At 44.5% G+C, this 22,482-nt stretch overlaps 1 protein-coding gene and 1 pseudogene across 1 annotated transcript; both read left to right on the top strand.

Moving 5' to 3' along the window:
* The first annotated feature begins 4,738 nt into the window (after positions 1-4,738).
* On the top strand, positions 4,739-6,592 carry LOC114029460 (annotated as a pseudogene).
* A 1,711-nt stretch (positions 6,593-8,303) lies between these two features.
* Positions 8,304-15,964, top strand: LOC114029461 (UDP-GlcNAc:betaGal beta-1,3-N-acetylglucosaminyltransferase 7-like). The gene is made up of 2 exons (XM_027843904.1): positions 8,304-11,784; positions 14,158-15,964. Exons 1-2 carry the CDS (start codon positions 11,083-11,085, stop codon positions 14,656-14,658), a joined length of 1,203 nt encoding a protein of 400 aa, XP_027699705.1. The 5' UTR covers positions 8,304-11,082; the 3' UTR covers positions 14,659-15,964.
* The last annotated feature ends 6,518 nt before the right edge of the window (positions 15,965-22,482 follow it).

The following is a 22,482-nucleotide window of genomic DNA, read 5'->3' as shown; positions in this document are numbered from 1 at the left end:
TGAGAAGTGGGATTTTTGTAAGAGAAGGCAGAGGTAGAGATGAAAGGCCAATAATTATGGCTGGATGAGAGGATTTCAGAAGTTTTGAACATGGAAGCTGTATATTCATGGGTAATTGCAAGACTATTTGTGTGTGTCTGAGGCAGAGTGAAGGAGAAGGTCATGGGAAGTGAGTAGGTTGAGGAACTGAGTGGTTAAGGTGTTTGAGAGATAGTCAATATGTATGCTGAAATCCCCTAGTATGAGGGAAGGAGTTGGGGAAGAGAGAAAAATTGTGAGCCATGTACTAAACTCAATGAGGAAAGAAACGGAGTGACCTAGGGGGAGGGGTCTGTATACAACAGGTACCAAGATTTTGATACATATGAGTACATGAATATAGGCACATATGAATAGCATGAACCTCAAAGGAGAGGTTACTGAGTGAGAAAGATGACCTGGGTTTGAATCCTACCTCCATCACTTACTATAATAATGATAACTAACTTTCTTTTTTCTTTAACACTTTACCTATATAATCACATTTGATCCTTACAACAATTCTTTGATTAGGGTGCTATTATTTCCCCCATTTTATAGATGAGGAAACTGAGGCAAAGAAAATTTAAATGACTTGCTGAGTGTCACAAAGCTAGAAAGTGATACAGAATTCAAAATCAGATCAATCCTGACGGCTGGTCCAGTTTTCCATCTACTGTACCACCTGGTTGCCTCAATACCTGTGTGACCTCAGGCAAGTCCCTTAACCTGTTCAGGCCTCAGTTTCCTCCTCTGTAAAGTGAAGAGTAGGGTTAGATGGCCTCTGAGCTCCCTTTTAGCTACGAGTCAATGATCCAATTCATCAAATTGCTTCATAGGTAAGTTTAGAACACATAAAAGAATGGACATTTTACCCCACTGGTAGTAAAATTGTGGAATTTATGATCTACCAGCTTCACACCTCCCTTACCCTGACAAGTAGTATTAACTGAAAACATACATTTTAAAAAATTCATTCAAATTTATGGCTTCAGAATGAATTTTGAGGTAAAATCAGAATGTTTTGCTATAGTTACTATTATATCTCCTTGGTGTTCTCTTTGGAGACAAAGTCCCGGCCTGGGGCAGATCCTGGGTCTGATGTGGTCTGGAATTTCTCACACTCTTATAGTGCAAGGAGGCAAAATTTCCTTTGCTCTTGAGAGTTGCCTTGGTGAGCTGTGTATGTGTGTAGGAAGGCAGATGGAAACCACTCAATGGTGAAAGTGATTCATAAAGGACACCCAAAATACAAACTGTCTTTCCATTATCACTGATGTAGCTACAGATCAAACGATAAATCAGGTTCATGAAATCATTCTGTGTTCTAGGAACCACACACGAGGCAGGTACATATGTCCCAAACTATGGATCCACTGTCTTTTTTTTTTTTTTTGGAAGCTACATCCCCAAGAATTCTGTATGAGCTTACATTAGGCTATGACATTACATGGGAGTTTGAAGAGAAGCATGTGGTTGGTGGAGAAAGAGAAGATAAAGAATCAGAAGGGAGTGAAATGGCTGCAGAACCAGGAGACTTCCCAAATGCCATACCTCATCCTATTGTGGTTTCTAGAGAGTGGGGCTTTTCTTCTCTCCTGCTGTGATGCTAGGTTTTGGACTCCGATGTAGCTGAACTCTGGCCCCTTTAGTGCCGGGAAAGTTTGATCTGGGTATTGCAAAGTACAACCGGAGGTTTGTGGACTAATGAGTGAGGTTTGAACTGGAGGGGGGGGAGGAGAAATGCCAGAGAGAGAGGCAGAAATTGGGGAGGAACTGGAAGCCAAGATTTGGTGCTGACATCCTGTTGACCCAGTTGCTGTGCAGAGGGAGACAACAAGGCTTTCTAAAAGGCTCCCTAATTCCCATCTACATACATCATCATGAGTGCCTTTGGTCTCAGCAACGCTTTACTGAGACCATTGCTCCCCAGCATTTCTTCCCGTGAGGAACTGATTGGTTTTGGGAAGTAGATATTGGAAGTGTTTTCTAACTATTGCAATCTCTTTGTTTTATACTGCTTTTCTATCATAAGTAAATTGTCTTCTTTTCACCACTAGATATGAAGTCATATGAGGAATACAACTGGCTGGTCTGAAGGAAAGGAGATTCAGATAGAGGGGTATGGGGGCTCAGAGCATTCATTTTAGTAGATGTGAATGCCAGATAAGGTGTGAGAACTCTGATGGAGTACTGAGCTGTTACACAAGTCTGTGGAGTTAATTACCCTGGCCTTGGGAGATCTTGAAATGATTTGAGTTGTTTCCCAGCCCCCCCCCCCCCCCGCCCCGCCCCCGGCCAAATTTCTGAAGAGGCATAGGCGGAGCTCAAACATTGGTAACATTTGAAATACTTCTGTGAGTCTAGTTAAAACAGGAAGGAAATGCTGAGGAGGCCACAAAGCAGCTACCAGTCTCCAGTCTAACAAGATTAGCCAATTCTGTGAAACTGTGCCCTTCGGAATCTGCTTGTTACAAGACTCTTGTCCAGTCAGTAAGGTTGAACAAAGGGGGCTCCTCTCAGAAGGGAGGTTGCCCCTTTTTTCTCTCTGCAGTCTAGACCTTCTACTCTCAGTCAGAATCTGGGCTGCTAGGCTAAAAGATTTCACTTTCCAACAGTTGAATAGCCAGAAGGAGCTGCAGTGAAATGCAAACTGTCTCTGGATTCAGAGAATGTGAATTCAAATCCTGCCTCTCTGACACGTGGGACCTTAGGCAAGCCACTTCACCTCTAGGCCTCAGTTTTCTCATCTATAAAATGAATTGGATTTTATAGCCTTGGGGGTTCTTTCCAGCTTTGAATGTAGGATTCCATGAATCAGGGGGAAATCCTGATGAAGGCACACATAGCTACAAGACTCCAAACGGTCAGGATCAGCAAAATTTGTGAAAATCTTCACTGAGAACCCACTTGTGACAAGGTTCTTTTTCAGGCTGCCCAGTGGGCAAAGTTAAGAGACAAAGGAAACATTTAAACACGAATGCAAACAAACAAACAAAGAAACCAATGGAAAAGCAGGGAGGCTGTCTAGCTTCTGAAGTTCTAGTTCATTGTAGAGTTATAACCTAGGATACTAGAAGACTTTAAAGTTCTCTTTCATCTCTAAATCTGTGTTTTTCTTATAACCCATGCCCACAACTTGCCTTCTTATTTTTCTGAATGATAATTTTCCTTGTGGTCTTGGGGTGATAGTTATTTGGGGTGGGAGAGAGGCTAGCAGAGTATTTTCTGATGATCCTGGCACGTGGGAGAGACTGATTGCCCTTCTCCCACTAAGAGCCTTGGGGAGTGTATCCTTGTGAGAGATGGTACTGATAGGGGAAAGGATAGGAGAAAGGAGTTCAAGATCTGTATGCTAGCCGCTGACTCTTCCTCCTTTTGCTACCCTTGAGAGAGACATCCTGACCATCCTGCTAGCCTGTCTGTGGGTAACACAGCAGCAGACGAACTGTGGCTTTGGGACTTCCATGTTGTAAAGTGGGACAGCTGGACTCTGCCTGTAGCAGACCCGTCTGTCATGGCTGTTGCTGTCCAAAACTCTTTTGGATGAGGACTGAGGCTGCCAAAGACCAAGTATGGTAGAAGAGATGTTGAACCTCGAGCAGTAAGAGGTGGGATCCTACAGAATAGGAAATGCCAAGTGCCAGTTTTACAAATCTAGTTGGGCAGATGAACTGGGAAGGGGGGAGTGATTTCCAGTGCTCTCTCCTCATCTCTCCCCTGTCACATTTCCCCCTTGCTATAATCTGCGACCCACAGTTAGGATACTGGATTACTATGCTATGCTATGCTATGCTGTACTATACTATACTATACTATACTATACTATACTATACTATTCTCTACCCCCCTCATTCCTACTCCACCCCCCCCATAGTTTTTTACTCCTTTCCATGAGCACTAGAGTGGGTGGTTTGGGTATTTCCCCCACAGCTCAGAAGATCTGGGCTGGCAAGTGGAAAAAGGTTTACAAGATGGATAAAGGTGGCTAGCATAAATCATGTGATCACAGTGTAAGGGTGGGACTGGTTAATTTATTCAGCCCCTTCCCATTTAACCTAAGTGATAAGATGTGAAGTCCGTCTCACTGGTTGGTCTTGGACTGAATAGGAAGTCCCTCATTCTGGATTGATATTGCACAAGGCTCATGTTCTAATAGGATGAAGAAACTTGGCCACTTCCCAGGGGTTGTCTACATATAAGGCAACTTGGGGGCACAGTGGACAGGGTCAGGCTAGGAGTCAGGAAGACATGAGTTTGATTATTGACTCAGACACTCACTAGCTAAGTGTTACTTGTCTTCTTCCAGACTTGATTTCCTTATCTGTGAAATGAGAATGGTAATAGCAACTACAGGTTGCCTATAAGGATCAAACATATGATGCTTTGCAGATCTTAAAAGCACTACATTGGAGGGTTGGAATACTTGTGGGGACCGCAGGGAGATCTTGGATTTGTGTATTGGCACTGGAAGAGCCCCGAGGGGCCTCGGCCTCAACGCTTCTCCGGAGCCATGGGTCAGGCAGGGGGCCCAGGAGTTAGCAGTTCAGTGCTGAAGGCCGGGTGTCGGGGTTGGGGTGGGCGAGTGCGGACTTCCTTCTAGCCGGGGTTGGGTGGAGCAGAATAGCACGCCGCAGCGCTGGTCGGTGCTCGCGAACCCCCTGCCTAGCCCAAGAAAGGCTGGTAGGTGTCTGCAGGGGGTCCCTTGGAAAGAGGCCGGATGGCCTGGTTTCTGAAGCTGCAGCTGGCCCACGGGGCGATCGAGTCCGGGCTGGTGCCGGACTTTGACGCGAGTCTGTCCGGGATCGGCTAGGAACTGTGATGTCCTTGTGATGGGGTACGGGCCCTGGGAAACCCCGAACTCTCCTTGAGTTTTCTCCTTTTGCCGCATGGTCAAGTGTCTGGCGTTCGCCTGAGGCATCGACCCATCCCAACTGACCTTTCACTGTGACCATGCCCAGTCTCCCAATTCTGTTACCTCTAACCTAGCCCAGCTCTTCATTTTCTCCACCCTCCACCCTATCTAGACTCCGTTCTCCCTTGGCCATGTGATCCAGGTCCCTGGCTGTTCTCTGTTACCTACCAGTCACCCAAGCTATTGGCCACTCCTTGATCACTGTTTATAAGGTCCATCTTGCCTGCATTCAAGTGTTCAGATTCTTAAAATCTAGCCAATAGGGCAGACTTATTAGAAATCTAGCTCACCTCAGCTGGTGTTCTAATAAACCTTGTCTTTAGTTGAAAGAAGGCTTGGATCAAATTCATCCCAGGCAGGACCTGCACCACTATTTCGGGGTCCCAGCACCTCTAAACCTCAAAACTTACATTGTCCATTTTTAAACAAGAAGAGTCAAGTTTGCCACCTGATAATGAGAATAAAATCCTACCTTTCCAGTGTGTGCTTTGTGCTGCTACCTCTCCTGCATTAAAACTCCATGATGAAACACTCACAATATCTTCATCAAGGACAATCTGATGAAATTCCAATGCTGGAAAACAGGAAACTTTGAGTGGCAAGCTAGTGAAGAGAATGTGGAGTGGTGTTCCATGTTAGACACCTGCAGCGCGCTGAGCACCAGCATTTTGAGGTCTGGAGGTGGAATAAGCCAGGGGACAGAATCCTTGCCATAGATATTTCAGTGTTTACAGGTATAATTGACTCGAGGGCAAATCCAACACCACTGAATCCTGTGGAATTCCTCTGGGACCCTGCAAAGAGTTTGTTCAGGTGTTGTACCAGTACAGAGTTCATCATGAGAGAACATGGTGGAGAAAAGGTGGGCCATTCCCAGTTCAAACTGACACCTTCAGGGAGAATGAGAATGGAAAATACACTGAACATTTGCTTTCAGCCAGCTGTCAGATCAAGGTTTTCAATCCCAAAGATGCAACAGGAAGCAAAAAAACAGACAGGGAGAAAATGGAGGAGTGAACCCCTCATGAAAAGGAAAAATACCAACCTCCCTATGAGACACGGAATACTCAGGAAGTGTTCTCTGTGACCTGAGATGACATATGTCAGTAATTCCCCTCCCCTGGCTTTAAGGATTACCATAGCACTTTTTCAGTTGGAGAAGGGAATGGTTCACCAAGCCACCAGCCAGAACCACCTCCTCCAATTGCAGATAAACTTCTACCAATAACTAGCCCTCAGTAAGCTCGACAGTGGTTACATCTCCACCTTCTCATGGCTTTTCCCAAACTGCTCAGGTGCAGATTTACTGAAGTTAACCAGAAATAACATTCAAATTTGTGGCCCTGCTGATGGAATTTGACTCCTTAATGTCTTAAAAGAGCAGATGGGGCTGACGATTCATGTTGGCCAGGAATCCTTGCAACAGCAGAGCAGCAACAGCAACAGAAATATAAGAATGGAGAATGCGATGGTGCTTTCTTTGTGTACCATGGCGTCTATGTGGAAGAACTAACATCTATTCAGTATTTCCCCTCATCAGATCTATAAGCAGGGGCCAACAGGAATCCACGCGCTCATCAGTGTTAAGATGATTTTTGTTTTGTTCTGGACACAACAGAAGCTGAAATCAATGGAAGCTACCACATCATATTGAAATAGAAGGGGACTATCTCATGCTGGGGAGCTGCTGCTTCCTTCACCCCTTGGACACCCCCTCTTGCAGATATGGATAGAGAGTTGGAGGTCTGCAGGAGCCTGAGTGATGGAGAGTGGGAGGTAGGGTGGTAATATACTCCGGAGGTGGGATCTCAGATCTCTGGTCCTTGTCCCAACTCTCTTGCCACACACAGATTCCTGTCTGGTATGTGGTTCTGCAGCTATTTCTTAGTTACAATTTCTGGACTTTGTGGTTGTTGAATATTGATAGAAACTTGTCATATCATTTAGGTTTTATGTAGGGCATAATGATGATGGGAATTGTGTGATGTTTAATTGAAAGATGTTACATTTTAGGATAATCTGGAGCCATATAATTTTCCCCCTTAATATATAAATAAAAATGAATCTCTATATTTTTTAGACTATCCACCAGCCAACTCCCTGATGACATACCTGTGGTCTCTGCTTTCCCTGCAATGTATTTGTTCCTGGAAAGCCTAATGGTGGGGGAATTTTTTCCCCCATGCGCTGTATATCCTGCCATTACCCTGGACACCACACGGTGATCCTGCATTGCTGTGGTGAAATGTGAGTTTACATGGAGGACTGAGCAAACAACTGCCCAAAGTGACCCATTAGTAGGGTCAGAGATATGAAAAACAAAATATAAGTGCTCGCTCATTCTTTTTTCTTTTTTGGGGGGGGCACTATTACACAATAAAGTTGACAGTATTTGAGCACTGCTTGTACTTCGCAAAGTTAATTTTTCCCAGTGAAGTTCTCAGACCTTTCTTTTGATATACTGAACTTTTTTCTCTTTCTACTTTGTGCCTTCATTCCTAGTGTAAGAGGCATTTTTGTTTATGTAGTGTTCTTGACTGGATAATTTTTTTTCTCAAGGCAGAGTTAAGTGACTTGTCCAAGGTCACACAGCTAGTAAATGTCAAGTGTCTGAGGTCATATTTGAACTCAGGTTCTCTTGACTCCAGGGCCCGTGCTCTGCACTGTGCTGCTTAGCTGCCCTGACTGTGTACTTTTTTAAAAGAGTCTTTCCCTTGTGAATAGAAGGAACCCTAGGCTAGGAGTCAAGGCCTGGGTTCTAATCCTTAGCTCTGAATTAATTCACTGGGTGATACTGGGCAATAAGTCCTTTTGGGCCTTTCTTTCCTCATCTATGAAGTAAAGAATGTGAATAAGGTGATCTCCAAGGTCCTTTTTAGCTCTCAAATCTAGAATTCTATTATCCTATTTGTATTTACAGGCTTCCCATATATATTTTGTTCTACTTAAAAAAATGATTGTGTCTGTGACTATGGTATTCCCTTCTTGTTTTACATATATATTGTCAAGAATTCCCTTTACAGATTGAGTTAGGGCTGAAGAGGACAATGTTCAAAGATTCTATATGGGTTTGGTCTTTTATTTTGTTAAGCATTTGATTTATCATAGCTTAATTGGTTTTTATACAGAGGAAATTTTTGTCCATTCAATGTAGTCTAATTCCTTTTGGGAATTTTGGTTGAAAACATTGAAAATCTTCAAGGTAGAAGATTAAAAATGGTTTCTTGGGTAAAAATAAAACAAAACAAAACAAAAAAAAAACATATAAAATGTTACTTATACAGGATGTCCCAAAAGTCTTAGTGTAGTTTTAAACTATTAAAGCTTAATTTCAGTATACATCTATGTATGTATGTATGTATGTATGTATGTATGTATCTATCTATCTATCTATCTCTATCTATCATAAATATAAACATAGGTAAATGTCACAGTGTGATAAAAACAGTTTGGAGTTAACTTTCTTCATCTAATAGAATTACAATCACTTAAGCTTTCAGGAACACCCCTGGAGAATTATTTCCCTCAAATGACTCAATTTCTTTTTGACCCAAGCTATATACACCTAATCAGTTGTCATTGAGCCTTTGCTTGAAGGCTTCCAGTGAGGGGGAACCCTGGCCCCCTCTTTGGACTCCCCAACACTTGCTGTTATGTGATACCCCAGTTGCAACTTCCTTGCCCCAACTAAAGATCATAATTTTTGCTACGTTGGCTGCCTTCTCTTTAATTCAGGTTGACAGACTATGGATTTAATATTTAATATTTTGAGTTATATTCCATTTCATTCCCTAGATAAAATTACAGCCCAGTTTGAAGATGTGGATATAGTTGTAACTGAAGATAGGAGGAATGGGAATTAACCTTTTAGAAAAGCTATCCTGTGCACATACCAAAGAGGTTCTGAAGAAATCACTGGGCTGCTGGCTCAAGTAAGAGCACAATGGTGGGCAAATGAGGTATAGCACTCCATTGCTGGATAATCAGTACAGTGACATGCTTCCTTTCTATAGACTTAAGACAAACAGTAGATTGCTTGATTTTTGACTGCTTAGAATGCCACACGTGTCATAGGTGTCATACTATGATTCAAGGTATTTGAAGGATTGACACATGAAAGATGGTTAAACTTGTTCTGCTTGGACCAAGAAGGTAGAATTAGGAGAAATGGATGGGACTTATAGAGAAATTGGCAATAAGGAAAAACTACCTCATAATTAGATCTACCCAAAAGAAGAATGGGTTGCTTTGAGAGGCATTGGGTTCCCCCTTACTGGAAGTCTTGAAGCAAAGACTGGATGACCACTTTGGGAGACACTGTAGGGGAGATTCTTGTTCAGGGGGGCTGGAGTCGATGGCCTTTTGAGGTCCCTGCAACTCAGAGATTCTCTGAACTAAGATGTGTTTCCAACAAAGGCAGTAGTAATTCAATTTGATTATTGGTGTCATAGAACCGTGGATTTAGAGACTAAAGGAACCTTTCAGTCCAACTCCTAATTTTACAAAATTTACAGAAGAAATTGAGGCTCAGGATCCACTGATTTTCCGTCACAGGGCTGAGTCTGGGAGCAATTTGAAATTGGCAGAAGCACCTGCAAGAGGTGTGCCAGATTAATTGAACAACAAATCTTTACTGAGTATCTATTATGTTATCTAAATCAGAGCTAGGTTTTGTGGGAGGTACAGGAACAGAAGCATAAGATGAAATCCTTGCTTTCCTGGAGCTGACAATCTCTCTGGGCAACACTATGAAACAATTAGAAAACAAAACATTTAGACTGTAATTTCCTGGAAAACAGGAACTGTCATATTTAATTTTGTATCTTGATCAGCACTTAGCCCAGAGCCCTATGTACAGAAGGCAGCCAATAAATGTTTTATTCAATAAATGAATGGGTTCCTGGATTACTGGGGTACACTCGGACCTCAGTTTCCTGCTCTGTAAGAAAAGTGGGCTGGACTAGATCTCCTGTGGTCCCTTCCAGCTCTAAGTTATGATCATTCCTCATTTTACAGATGAGAAAAGCAAAGTCGTTGTGAGAAAAGCACGTTGGAAATGATTATTATATTATTATTACTATTATTATTATGAATGAGTTACTGTTACTACAATTATGAAGAGGCAGTGAGTCAAAATGCAAACTCAGAGTGTGCCTCTGGCACATGCTTACTGGTAAGGCTGTGCTACCCTGGGCAATTCATTTAACCTCTCCCTGCCTCGGGCTTCTCTGGAGACTGAAAGCTAGAGTGCATGTGCTGATCAGCACTGGCTGAGAGATTTTCCTTGACAGATTCCCCAAACCAAAGAAATCACGCGCCCAGCAAGGAAATATCAAAAATGCCAGAGAAAGGAAGGAAGGTGCCCAGGTTCCTTAGTCAGTTGCAGAGGTGAGACTAGCACCCTAGGCTCCTGACCCCTAAGCTAGCCTGCCCGCCCTGCATTTAATTGTAATCTTGAACAGGTAACCTTTAGTTCTTTTCTGCTGCTCCTTTCCTGAGAACTCGTCGGCATCTGATGCTGCGTGTGCGGATTCAGCGTTAACTCTTAAGTCAGGGGAGATCTGCCTTGGGAAGGGGAGGAGTGTCTTTTGATTCCTGGGTGATGATTCCTCAGCGGTACTCAGTCACAGTACGTAGTACACAGTACACAGCCACAGAGCACTGGAAACAGCTGGGGACTTCCCGGACCCCACCTCCACTTAATGAGGGGGATCTATTTCGATGCAATCTGTAGAAACTTTCGGTTGGTCAGAGAGGGATGGGTTAGCAGCTCCGCCTGAGTGCTCTGTGCATCGCTATGACGGGGCCCTGGGGAGATGCAGGGGAGACGAGCAAAATACAGGGAAGTTGGGCCGACTGGTTCTCCAGGCTTTCGGAAGTTCCTGGACGTCTTCGCTCAGCTTCACTTCTCCCCTTCCCCAGCCATAGCACCAGAACCGCGGGGCGGGTGGGCCCTTAGTTAGGATCTTGCTGGCGGCACCTGTGCTCTTCTCGGGGCGGAGTCCCAAGTCCCGCCAGTGCCTGGGGGTAGCTTCTCAGGAACCGTGGGGGCAGCGCACGCACCGCTCCCCTCGGGCTTGGTCAGAGGCAGGCTGGCGCGGACCGTGGCCGGGACAAAGAACGGCACCCTAACCAACGAGCTCAGTGCCATGTCGCTGTGCTGCGCTCGGTGGCGGCCGGCGCCCAGCGGCCCGGGCAGGAGGCGGTGCGCCCTAGCGGCAGTGCTGTTAGCGTTGTCAGCTCTGCTGTGGCTGGGTGTCGCGCCACCGGGGCTCGCTCGCCTGCCCCAGGGACCCCGCCGGCCGGCTGGTACCAACGCATCCGTGCGCCTTGATCCCGGTCCGGAGCTGGAGGGTGGCGACGATGGAGAGGCCATGAGGACCGTGTGGTGTGCCTCATCGCAGCCCCAGGTCCTTCCTCGGCTGCCCAAAGAGGCACGCTTTCGCGCCTTCCTTCGCCACAGCCACTGTCGCTATTTCCCTCTGCTCAGAGACCACCCGGACAAGTGCGGAGGTCGGGTGCGGCTGCTGCTGGCCGTCAAGTCGGCACCCGAGCACGGCGAGCGGCGAGAGGCTGTGAGGCGCACGTGGGGCCGAGAACTGACGGGGCCCGGCTCCGGCTCCGCCTCGGACGCCGCAGCCGTGCGCACCGTGTTCTTGCTGGGTAGAGGAGCGGCCGAAGAGGGGCCCAGCGGGGAGGCGCTTCGCCAGCGGCTGGAGCAGGAGGACCGGGCGCACGGGGATCTGCTGCGCTGGGACTTCAGTGACACCTTTTATAACCTCACGCTGAAGGCTGTCAATTTCCTGCGCTGGTTCCAGCGCCGCTGCCCCAGCGTGGAATTCGTGTTCCAGGTAAGCGGAGCGACGGAGGGGTCCCCGCAGCGGCAGGCAGAAGCTGGGCACCTGCCGTCTGCCTGGTCTGTTCCCAGTCCGTCCGTTATCTCTACCGGACTGAGAGCCAGGACGAGGGAGTGTCTCTTCTCAGGGAGGGCCCTGGGTTGGATTGGCAAAGGGCTGGGGGAATTGGGGGTGAAGGGGGACGGACAGGTAGACGGGGCACTAAAGATTAGAGTCATATTAGCCTAGAGCAAGAATGGATCGTGGCGGATCATCTCGTCCAACCTCCTCGTTTTTACAGAGGGGAAAATTGAAGACTGGACGGACTTGTTCGAGGTCCCATGGCAAGATAGTGACAGAGCCAGTACTGGGACTCAGGAGGGTGAAGCGTGGGGAGGAAGGGTTGGAAGATCGAAGAGGTGAGAAGGGATCAGGACTTGGGGAGGTGCGTGTCTGATCTGAGAGCTGGTGGAGTGAGAGAAATAGCATGGAATACAGGGCAGGAAACTGGGGGATAACTGTCACAATTTACAGAACACTTTGTGGATAATAGCAGGGCATAATGGGAAGAGAGGGACTGGGTAACTAAGTGAGAGAGTGCTGGACTTGGAGTCACGAAGACGAGTTCAAATCCTGCCCTTTTAGCTCTGTGAACCTGGGGATGTCCCTTAACCTCTCTCATGCTCAGTTTTCTCATCTGTAAAATGGGGAGGTAATTAGCACCTACCTCTCAGAACTGTTTCGAGGATCAAATGAGAAAATATATGTTTGGTGCTTTGCAAACCTTAAGGAATGGCCCCTATAAGGAGACTTGGGTTTGGATTGCCTGACTGCCCTGTCCTATTTTTGTGACTTTCAACAAGTCACTTCTCTGGGCCTCAATTACCTCAGCCAGAAAATGAGGGAGTTTGACTAGATTTTCTCTCATGTTGCTTCCAGTCCTTAGTTCTATGAACTCCTGGAGTTCTGATTTTGGTCAATTTACTTGTCCCCTCTCAGTTTCAATTTCCTTAGCTTGAGGAATTGGAATAATAATATTTTCCCTATTTCATAAAGATTGTGTGAAGGCCAAGTGAGATGCCATGTAAAGCACTATACACTATACTATGTCTATGCCACTCAGCCAACGAGCATGTGTTAGGCAGCTACTGTATGCCAACCATTGTGCTAAGTGCTGAAGACACAAAGGCAAAAGACAGTCCCTGCTTTCAAGGAACCCACAGATTAATAGGGGAGACCTGTAAATGACTAGGTGCATGCAAGATATCCGCAATGTAAGTGAAAAGTAATTTCAGAGAGAAGGTGTTAGCTGCTGGGGGAGAGGAAAGACCTCTTGTGGAAGGTAGGATTTGAGCTGAGGCTTGAAGGAAGCCAGATTATTATTATATTATAATAATTATTATTATTTACTATTTGTATTATCATTTCATGCTATGCCCACAGCAACCCTTTGAGGTATCATAGAATGTCAGAGCTGGAAGGAATCTGAGAGATCCTCCAGGATAATCTACTCATTTTTTTAGGTAAAGAAGTTGAAGGGCAGACCCAGAGAATTGAAATTATGTTCTTGGTCTGCTGATTTAGGGCAAATATTGGTATTCCCATTTGATACGTAAAGAAGCTGAGGCCCCAGACAACTCAACCAAGCTGACAACAGCTAGAGTGGCAGAGCTGGGACTTTAATCTGGATTTCTGATCCCCCGTCTGGCACCCCTGCCCCAACTATATCATGCTGCAGGGATCACGGATTGAGAGGAAGAGGGAGGAATCCAATAATAATAATAATCATGATGATAATAATAACTATTTGTATAGCTAATAATAATAATTGCTATATGAATAGCACTTTAAGGTTTGCAAAATGTTTTACATGTGTTCTGCCATTTGATTCTCCTAACCATCCTGACGTACAAGGATCAAGGGACCTCAGTTTTGTAGGGTACAGGGACTACACACTGTCTGGCACATTTGTTATTGTAGTACAGTCATTTCAGTCATGTCTGAGTCCTTGTGACCCTATTTTGGGAGTTTTCTTGGCAGAGATACTGGAGTGGTTTCCCATTTCTTTCTCCATCTCATTTTACAGACCAGGAACTGAGACAAACAGGGACAAGTGACTTACCCAAGGTCACATAGCTAGTGAGTGTCTGAGGCCAGATTTGAACTCATGAATATGTCTTCCTGATTCCAAGACCCCTGCTCTATTTGATGTTCCACATATTGTTTGGCACAGTAGTAAATGCTTAATTGATTAAATGACTGATTGATTAGAAGATCCTAAAAAATTAAAAAAAAAAAAAGATCCTAAGGTGCTCTGTAGTAGTGGGGTGGCGGGGTTCTGAGAAGCCAGTATCAGTCTATGTTGAGATGAGCTGGGTTTATCCCCAGGGTGACGATGATGTGTTTGTACATCCCGCCAATTTGCTGGAATTCCTACGCTCCCGACAGGGCGACCCTAGGCTGTCTCAGCTCTTTGTTGGGGACGTGATTCGACGGGCCTGGCCTATTCGCAACCAGCACAGCAAGTATTACATCCCACCCGAGCTCTTCAACCAGCCTTACCCACCCTACGCTGGAGGGGGTGGCATCCTCATGGCAGCCCCACTGGTTCGGCGCCTGCTGCCAGTCTCGGAGTATCTTCCCCTGTTCCCCATAGACGATGTGTTCCTGGGCATGTGCCTGAAGAGGCTTGGAGTCGTGCCTCAGGCTCACCCAGGCTTCCGTACTTTCGGCATTCACCGGACCCGCACCAATCACATGAACTGGGATCCCTGCTTTTACCGGGAACTGCTCATGGTGCACCAGCTGGGGCCCCCTGCCCTCATCAACATGTGGGAGGCTGTGCACAGCAAAAACCTGCACTGTGCCAAGACTGCCAGCTTCCTCTGAGTCTCTTGCCACCCAAAGGGAGTCTCCCTGTCCTATTTTGTCTCTACCTCAGTTCTTTGCAGGTAGAGTGTGACAACCAGTAGAATTACTGACTTAGGTATCAGAGGGCCTGGATTCCAAATCTCCCCTCTGATTTCTCCTAATCCTCTTCTCTGGGCCTGAGTTTCCATACTGACAGAATAAGGGCTTGGACTAGAGTCTAAATCTGGGATCAAGCATCCTTTGATGCTACCCCATTCTCGGGCCAGTTCTGACCCCAACCCTTAAACACCTGAGGCTAGGAGAGACTTGTTTTGTAAAATCGTACTTTGGGGGAGGAAGTGAGTATTTGTCAGCCTACCTCAGCAGGGCTGCTTTCAGGGGCTGGAAAAGGCTGGGGCAGGACTGAAGAGCAGTATAGACCCTTACAATTGGAAGCACCATCGGGTAGCTGAATGAACACTATTTGGAGACTGAGGACCTGGTTTCCGTTTTAGCTCTGCCACATACCTGCTGTGAGACGTTGGGAAAGTCACATCTTTCTGAGCCTCAGTTTCCTAGATACTAAATGGGACAGCAATATTTACTCTGCCTACCTCATAGGAATTGTTGAGAGAATCTGATGAGGTAACTGAGTGAAAAGTGCTTTGTAACCATAGACACACAAAATGGATGATAAAGTTTTTCCTAGGCCCATGCCAAAAGAGCAGGGACTGAGATGCCCAAAACATAATAGAAGGTATCTCTTGAGAGCCTTCTCTTCAAACAGATGGAGGAGACAGCCCCTAAATCAGCTCAGTTTCCTTCTGCTCTAACAGGGGAGATGCTCCAGGTTACTTATGGACAGATAAAAAGTAGGCAGTTTTTCAGCCCCACTAAAGCTGTCCTGTTGGAAGAAAAAGCTTAAAGGTTCACATCCGATGTAGCTAACAGATATTTCCCTCAGGCAAGAACAGGCTATATGTCCAGAGGGGAAGAGAGTTGGAATTCACCAGCACAGTTCCAGTGATGCTGTCAGGAAATGGTGAAAGTTGAGTCTTTGTTTTAGGATAGGCCCAGGATATCAAGGGTTAATCTTCCCCTTCCTTTCAGTTGAAAAATCTAAACCACAGTCAGCCACAATTTCAGGCCTAATCACTGACATGCAATAAATCACTGATCTTATTTGCTTGGAGATGTCACCATGGTGGCAGGGCATGCTGTGGTTTCAAACACACCCACTCATGTGTTGGAAGCAGAGTTCTGGTGGGTATACCACAGGGTTGAAGAGAAAGCAAAAAATATATAAGAATGAATTAAACTTTCCAAAGCCCTCAGCATCCTGCCATTGGACTTTGACGCCTTAGTTGATTGTTTTGTTTTGTTTTTTTCAATTTTGGTTGCTATCTTTTGTTTTTACAACACCCATATTTCTCAATGTATTTCTTCCTCATTTCTTTCCTAGCGATCTGTCCCTTATAACAAAGAATAAAAAAGAGAGAGGGGAAGCAGTTCAACAAAACGCACCAACACATCAACACAGTCATACATTATATAGTCTTATGTGTTTAAAATCCTCCGCCTTTACGAAGTGTTTGCATGGGGTTTTCCATGAAATTGTTGGTGTCTCAGAGTTTGGGCATTGGTTATAGCTCATACATTGACTGACTCAGAGAGGGACCTTAGCTCTAATCCCCTCATTTTACAAATAGGGAAAGCAGGGGCAGCTAGGTGGCACAGTGGATAGAGCACCGGCCCTGGATTCAGGAGGACCTGAGTTCAAATCCGGTCTCAGACACAGAACACTTGTTAGCTGTGTGACCCTGGGCAAGTCACTTAACTCCATTGCCTAGCCAAAAAAATCCCAAAAAACAAAAACCCAAAAAAGAGAAAGTGAAGTCTAGAGAATTTAACAGCCTCCTGTGACTACCCTTTTGCTCGAGAAGAGCGAATGTAAGGTGAACTTATAGCTGTGGCCTTTCCCCGAACCTGAGTCTTGCTAGTACCTCTCTGGCAGTTAGTGATGGAGGCAGGTAATAAACAGCTTTATGGTCTTGAGGCGGAAGGGTCTTTAACATTTTTGTTTGTTCTCTCTTCTCTCTGGGCCTGAGTTACCCCATCTGAAAAAAAAAGGGGGTTAGACTAGATGGTGTCTGAGGTTTCTTTTAACTGCAGTTCTATGATGCTGTGATCTCTATCCCTTACTAATTGTTTGGTTATGGTCAAGTCATCATCTCTGAATCTGAGTTCCCTTTTCTCTAAAATGAGGAAGCTGGCTTTGATGACCTATAAAGCGTTTTCCCGATTCAAGTCTAGAATCTTATAAATAACTTCATCATTCATGTGATTTTAATTCTCTAAGTGGGATGGTTCTTCCCCAGCTGTTCCGTAAAAGTGCCCTGCTCCACAGGAATGGATCCTGGGACTGTCTAAAGGACCGTGTCCCTGACCTGGGCAGTCCCGGCCAAAGAGCGGATGGAGGAGTACTTGCACAATTTTTGAGGCTGTCTTGATGGACTTTGGGGACCCTGTTTCCCCTTCAGTTCCCAAACTGAAACGGAAGCAGAAGAGGTTTCGCATTGGTTTTCATTATACGTTGACTGATAGCTAAAACTTGACGCTAGCAGCAAAGGACCTGGTGAGCCCCCTTCCTTTTGTGGGTGCTATTTTTGAGAACCTAGCAAGTCTGGGCCAAAAAGCCTGAAGAGAAACTTCTTGAACTTCTAGTCATGTAAGGGAGGAAGGAAACCCACATGAGGGACTGAGATGGGTTTGGTCAGATTTTCCCCTTGTAGTTTATGTCACCAATACAGCAAAGCAATATTTGAGATATTGAGAAAAAAAGAGTGTTCCTCTTCTCTTGTGCCTTTTCTACTGGTCTGAAACACTTTTGTAGAGCAAATCAATAGAGACAGCTTTTAAATTAGCCATAAATTGGAATTTAAAAAAGCCATTTTATAATTAGTTCAACTGGCTAGTAATTTTTATAGCTTCTTGGTTTTCTTATGAGACTGTAAATTATGGGAGTAGTAGGTCTTGATTAAATTTAACATTCATTATTTAACATTTACTTTACCTATTTTAAATTTATTGTATATTTATGCATATGTGTGTTTTTCTTGCTGTCCAGTTCTGTCTCTAACAAGGCATCATGATGTGTCTTCTGCAAAACATTGAGGGAGGTCTGGAAGGCCTGGAGTCGGATTTGGCAGGTGCGTTGACGGTGAATGTTGGAAACTAATGGCCACTGCCAGCATACAGTTGTATAGGGGGAAGTGTTGGTTAAGCAGAAGTAGCTGGTCACACCTCACTTGCCAACCATTGGGTCTTCCAAGCATGTGAGGAGATGGCACTTGTGAAAACAATGCCTTCTTCCAAAAAAAATAGACCATCTAAAAATTAAGTTTGGGAAGGTGGGCTCACGGGCATCTTCAGTCACAATGCTGAAGTTTCCATGAATGAATAACAGGATGCTAAGAGACTAAGTGACTTGATTAAGTCCCTGGTATCTCTTCTGAGAATGTAGAAATACTCATGGCACCTCAGACACTGAGGAGAAGACCTTAGAGGCCATCTAGTCTGTGCTGGAACTCCTGCCACAACTAAAAATACCCATCTTCTATAAGAAGCCTTTCCCAGACTCCCTCAGTGCCAATGCTTTTCCTTTATTGATTATCAGAAGTTTATCTTGTCTCCAGGTACTTGCATGCAGTTATTTGCAACTTGTCTCACTGTGAACTCTCCCATAGTAGGGATTATATTTTGCCTTTGTTTGTATTGCTTCTTAGCACAGTGCCTGGCACATAGTAGGTGCTTATTGATAAATGCTTCTGACTTGACTGTATTTCCAATAACCCATTCCGTTCTCAATAGCTCCACTGATTAGTAAGGTTTTCCTTTTAAAAAAATCTAAATTTGGGGTCTTTTCAACTTCGACTCACTGTGCCTCATTCTGCTCTTTGAAGCTGAGGACAAATCTAAATAAACGCAATTCCACAGAACTGCTCTCCACTTCTTATAGATTGCAATTATTTTCATGCCAAGTTTTCTCTTCCCCACGTCCACACATACACACACAAATGTATGTAGACATATTAAACATAAACACATAAACATATTATACAAATATCTAGGTAATAATAGTATAACAATTAAATTATATTAGTCATATAATTTTAATTCATAGTGTAATATTTATATATGACATCTGTATATACTGAAGAGAACATAAGGAAGTTTGAAAAGAAACAGATAAAGACAGCTTTAAAAGTAGTATGTTGAATTTATTACATACTTATTAGAATCAAGCTGTACATAATTTTGTTGTTCAATTGTGTCTGACTCTTCCTGACCCCATTTGTATATAAATACTACATAAATATTATATGTATATATACATACGCATATAGACATACATATTCTTACCACCCTATTAGAATATAAACTTCTCGAGGAATTAGGGAGCTATTTCTTATTTTACATTTGAATCTCCCCAGCACTTAGGATCAACTTCTCAATCTTTCTCATCCACCATCCCCAACCTGTTGCCCAGGCCTAACAATTTGACCTTTGTGACATCTTTCCCAAATGACCCTTCTGACACTGACCCCCCAGTACCCCCTCTTACCACAGGCCCTCATTATCTCCATTCTGGACTTTTTTTTTTAGGCAATTAGGGTTAAGTGACTTGCCCAGGGTCACACAGCTAGTAGTGTCAGAGGCTGGATTTGAACTCAGGTCCTCCTGATTTCAGAGTTGGTGCTCCATCCACTGAGCCACCTAGCTGCCCCTCTACTCTGGACTATCGAAAGAGGCTGCTGGTTGATCTGCCTGTCACAAATATTTTCCTGCTCCAGTCTGTCTTCCATTCATTTTTCAAATGATCGTCCTAAAGCTCAGGTCTGACCCTGTCACCCCCTTCCCCTCACTCACTCAGTTAACTCCTGTGGTGCCCTATTACCTTGAGAATCAAATATAAAATCCTCCATTCAAAGCCATGCATAACCTGTCCCCCACCTTTGATCCAGTGACATTGATCTTTTTGATATTGCTCAAACTAGACACTTCATCTCTAGACACTGGACATTTTCATTGGTTTCCCCATGCCTGGAATGCTCCCTTTCCTCTTTCCCAATCCCTCTTAATTCTAACGACTTTAGTATACAGAGCACCAGGCCTGGAGTCAGGAAGACCTTAGTTCAAATTCTGCCTCAGACACTTCCTAGCTGTGTGACCCTGGGCAAGTCACTTAACTCTGTTTGCCTCAGTTTTCTCACCTGCAGAAAAAAAAAAATGAGCTGGAGAAGGAAATGGCAAATCACTCTAGTCTTTGCTGGAAGCTCTGGATTTTGGCCTTGATGTTTCAAGTTTTCATCTTGAGATTTTTTTCAAAGTGGCTGATGGATTCTTTTTCCACTTTGCCCCCTAGTTGCCAAGAAAACTCCAGATGGGGTCACAAACAGGCTGCGGACCTGCAATTTTTCAGTGCTCCCAAAGTCTTTCTGTTCCCCCCACCCCACCCCCACCCCCACCCTCACCTCAATCTGGGCACTGCAAGTTCCTGACCTGACTCTTTATCCTATTAGTTAGCTGGAAAGCTCTGTTGGTCCAGACTGACAGAACCAGAGGCTCCTTTGGCCTGGGATTCCTGCCTTGGTTAGTCCCCTGTAGACTGGGCTAGATGATAGAGCTGAGATTCCACCATACTCTTGTTATGTAGTGATTACACCACTTCTGCTCGGTCAAGATACTTTGGCTGTTGAGGTTGAACTGACTGGGCAGGCGTTGCCGAGGTCTGAGCCACGCTGCTTTTTGCTTGTGAACTTCCTCCTTTCTAGGCACACCACCTGGGCTCAAGTCTCCTTCTCAGTCAGCTCTGCTATGGTTCTGGGGCCTTCTCTTGCCCTGGTGAATAGCCTGTCCCCCTGGGTGCTTTAGACTCCATGGCAGTGTCCACAGTCCTCCCTCTCTGTGCTGGACTGGGCTGAAGAAATGACTCACTAGGACTTTTTCTGGTTTTTCCCACCAGGATTTGGTTGTGTGTTTTCTAGGTCTTTTGGGGGTAGTTTTGTGGAGGGGAGCTCGGCTCTACCGTGCAACTTTGCCATCTTGGCTCTGCTCCGGGAAAACAACGACTCAAAGTTGTCTGGCTTGTCTGGGGTCCTCCCCCCCCCCCCCCCCCCCCCCAGTCTTCCTTTGGTTCCCTTCTGTGCATTTAAAGAAATACTTTCGTGAATCTTTTATTTTGGCAACCCTATTGCTAGACCACTTTCCCAACTCTTCTCCACCCTCTTGAGAAAAAAAAAAAGAACTTTTGTAACAAATAATAGTCAGGCAAAACAAATCGCCACATTGACTGTGTCTGAAAATGTATGTCTCATTCTGGACCTTGAGTCCATTCCCTGTCAGGAGGTGAGTAATATGCTTCATTACACAGAGGAAGTTTGTGGTGCAGTGGATAGAGCCCTGAGTCTGGAGTCAGAAAGACCTGAGTTCCAGTCCAGAGTCAGACACTTCTAGCCATGGGACCACGGGCAAATGGCTTTACCTCTGGATGCCTTGGTTTTCCCAACTGTATGGCGGAGATTATAATAGCGCTCATCTATCAGAGTTGTTATAAGGATTGAGGTATTTGTACAAAAAATACTTACTACAATGCCCGGCACACAATGGGTACTATGTAAATGTTCATTCCCTAGTTTACCTATCAGATCTATGGAGAAGGGATGAATAATGACCAAATAAGAGATAGAAAACATTATGAAATGCAAAATGGATGATTTTGATTACATTAAATTGAAAAGTTTTTGCACAAAGCCAATGCAACCAAGGTTAGAAGGGAAGCAGAAAGCTGGTAAACAATTTTTACAGCCAGTGTCTCTGATAAAGGCCTCATTTTCAAAATGTAAAGAGAACAGAGTTGAATTTATAAGAATACAAGTTATTCACCAGTTGATAAATGGTCAAAGGATATGGACAGGCAGTTTTCAGAGGAAGAAATTAAAGCCATCTATAGTCATGTGAAAAAATTCACTAAGTCACTATTGATTAGAGAAATGCAAATCAACTCTGAGGTATCACATAACACCTATCAGACTGGCTAACGTGACAAAATAGGAAAATGATAAATGTTGGAGAAGATGTGGGAAAATTGGAACACTGATGCATTGTTGGTGGAGTTGGGAACTGAACCAACCATTCTGGAGAGCAATTTGGAACTATGCCCAAAGGGCTATAAAACTGTTCATACCTTTTGACCCAGCAATATCATTTTTAGGGCTATATCCCAAAAAGATCACAAAAACGGGAAAAGGACCCACATGTGCAAAAATATTTCTAAGAGCTATCTCTTTGTTTCTTACGGTATAATGATACGGTTACATCCATGTTAATTTGTCCAGCCATTATTCCGCATTTAATGGGCACTCCCTTAGTTTCTAATTCTTTGCTAAAACAAAAAGAGCTGATATTTTTCTCTTATCTATGTATCTCACACAAACATGAGACTTTTTCCTTTTTCTTCCATCTCTTTGAGGTATAGGCCTACTAGTGGTATCACTGAGTCAAAGAATATGCACAGTTGAGTCAGTTTGGTGACTTTCCGATCATACTTCCAAAATCTTTCCAGAATGGCCAGACCAATTCTTAACTCCACCAACAGTACGCTCACTAGTGTGCCTGTTTTCCCATAGCCTCTCTTTTTTGTTATTTTCCTTTGTTGGAACATTTCTTTTTTCATATGGCTATCAAGAACACAGACTTCTCCTTTAAGAATAGCCTATTGATATCCTTTGACAATTTGTCTATTGGAGAAATGGTTCTTGTTCTTGTTCTTACAAATTTTAATCAGTTTCTTACATAGCTTGA

Source organism: Vombatus ursinus, unplaced genomic scaffold, assembly GCF_900497805.2.
Source record: "Vombatus ursinus unplaced genomic scaffold, bare-nosed wombat genome assembly UNPS02014932.1, whole genome shotgun sequence".
Lineage (NCBI taxonomy): Eukaryota > Metazoa > Chordata > Mammalia > Diprotodontia > Vombatidae > Vombatus > Vombatus ursinus.
This window is presented reverse-complemented; position numbering and strand designations above follow the sequence as displayed.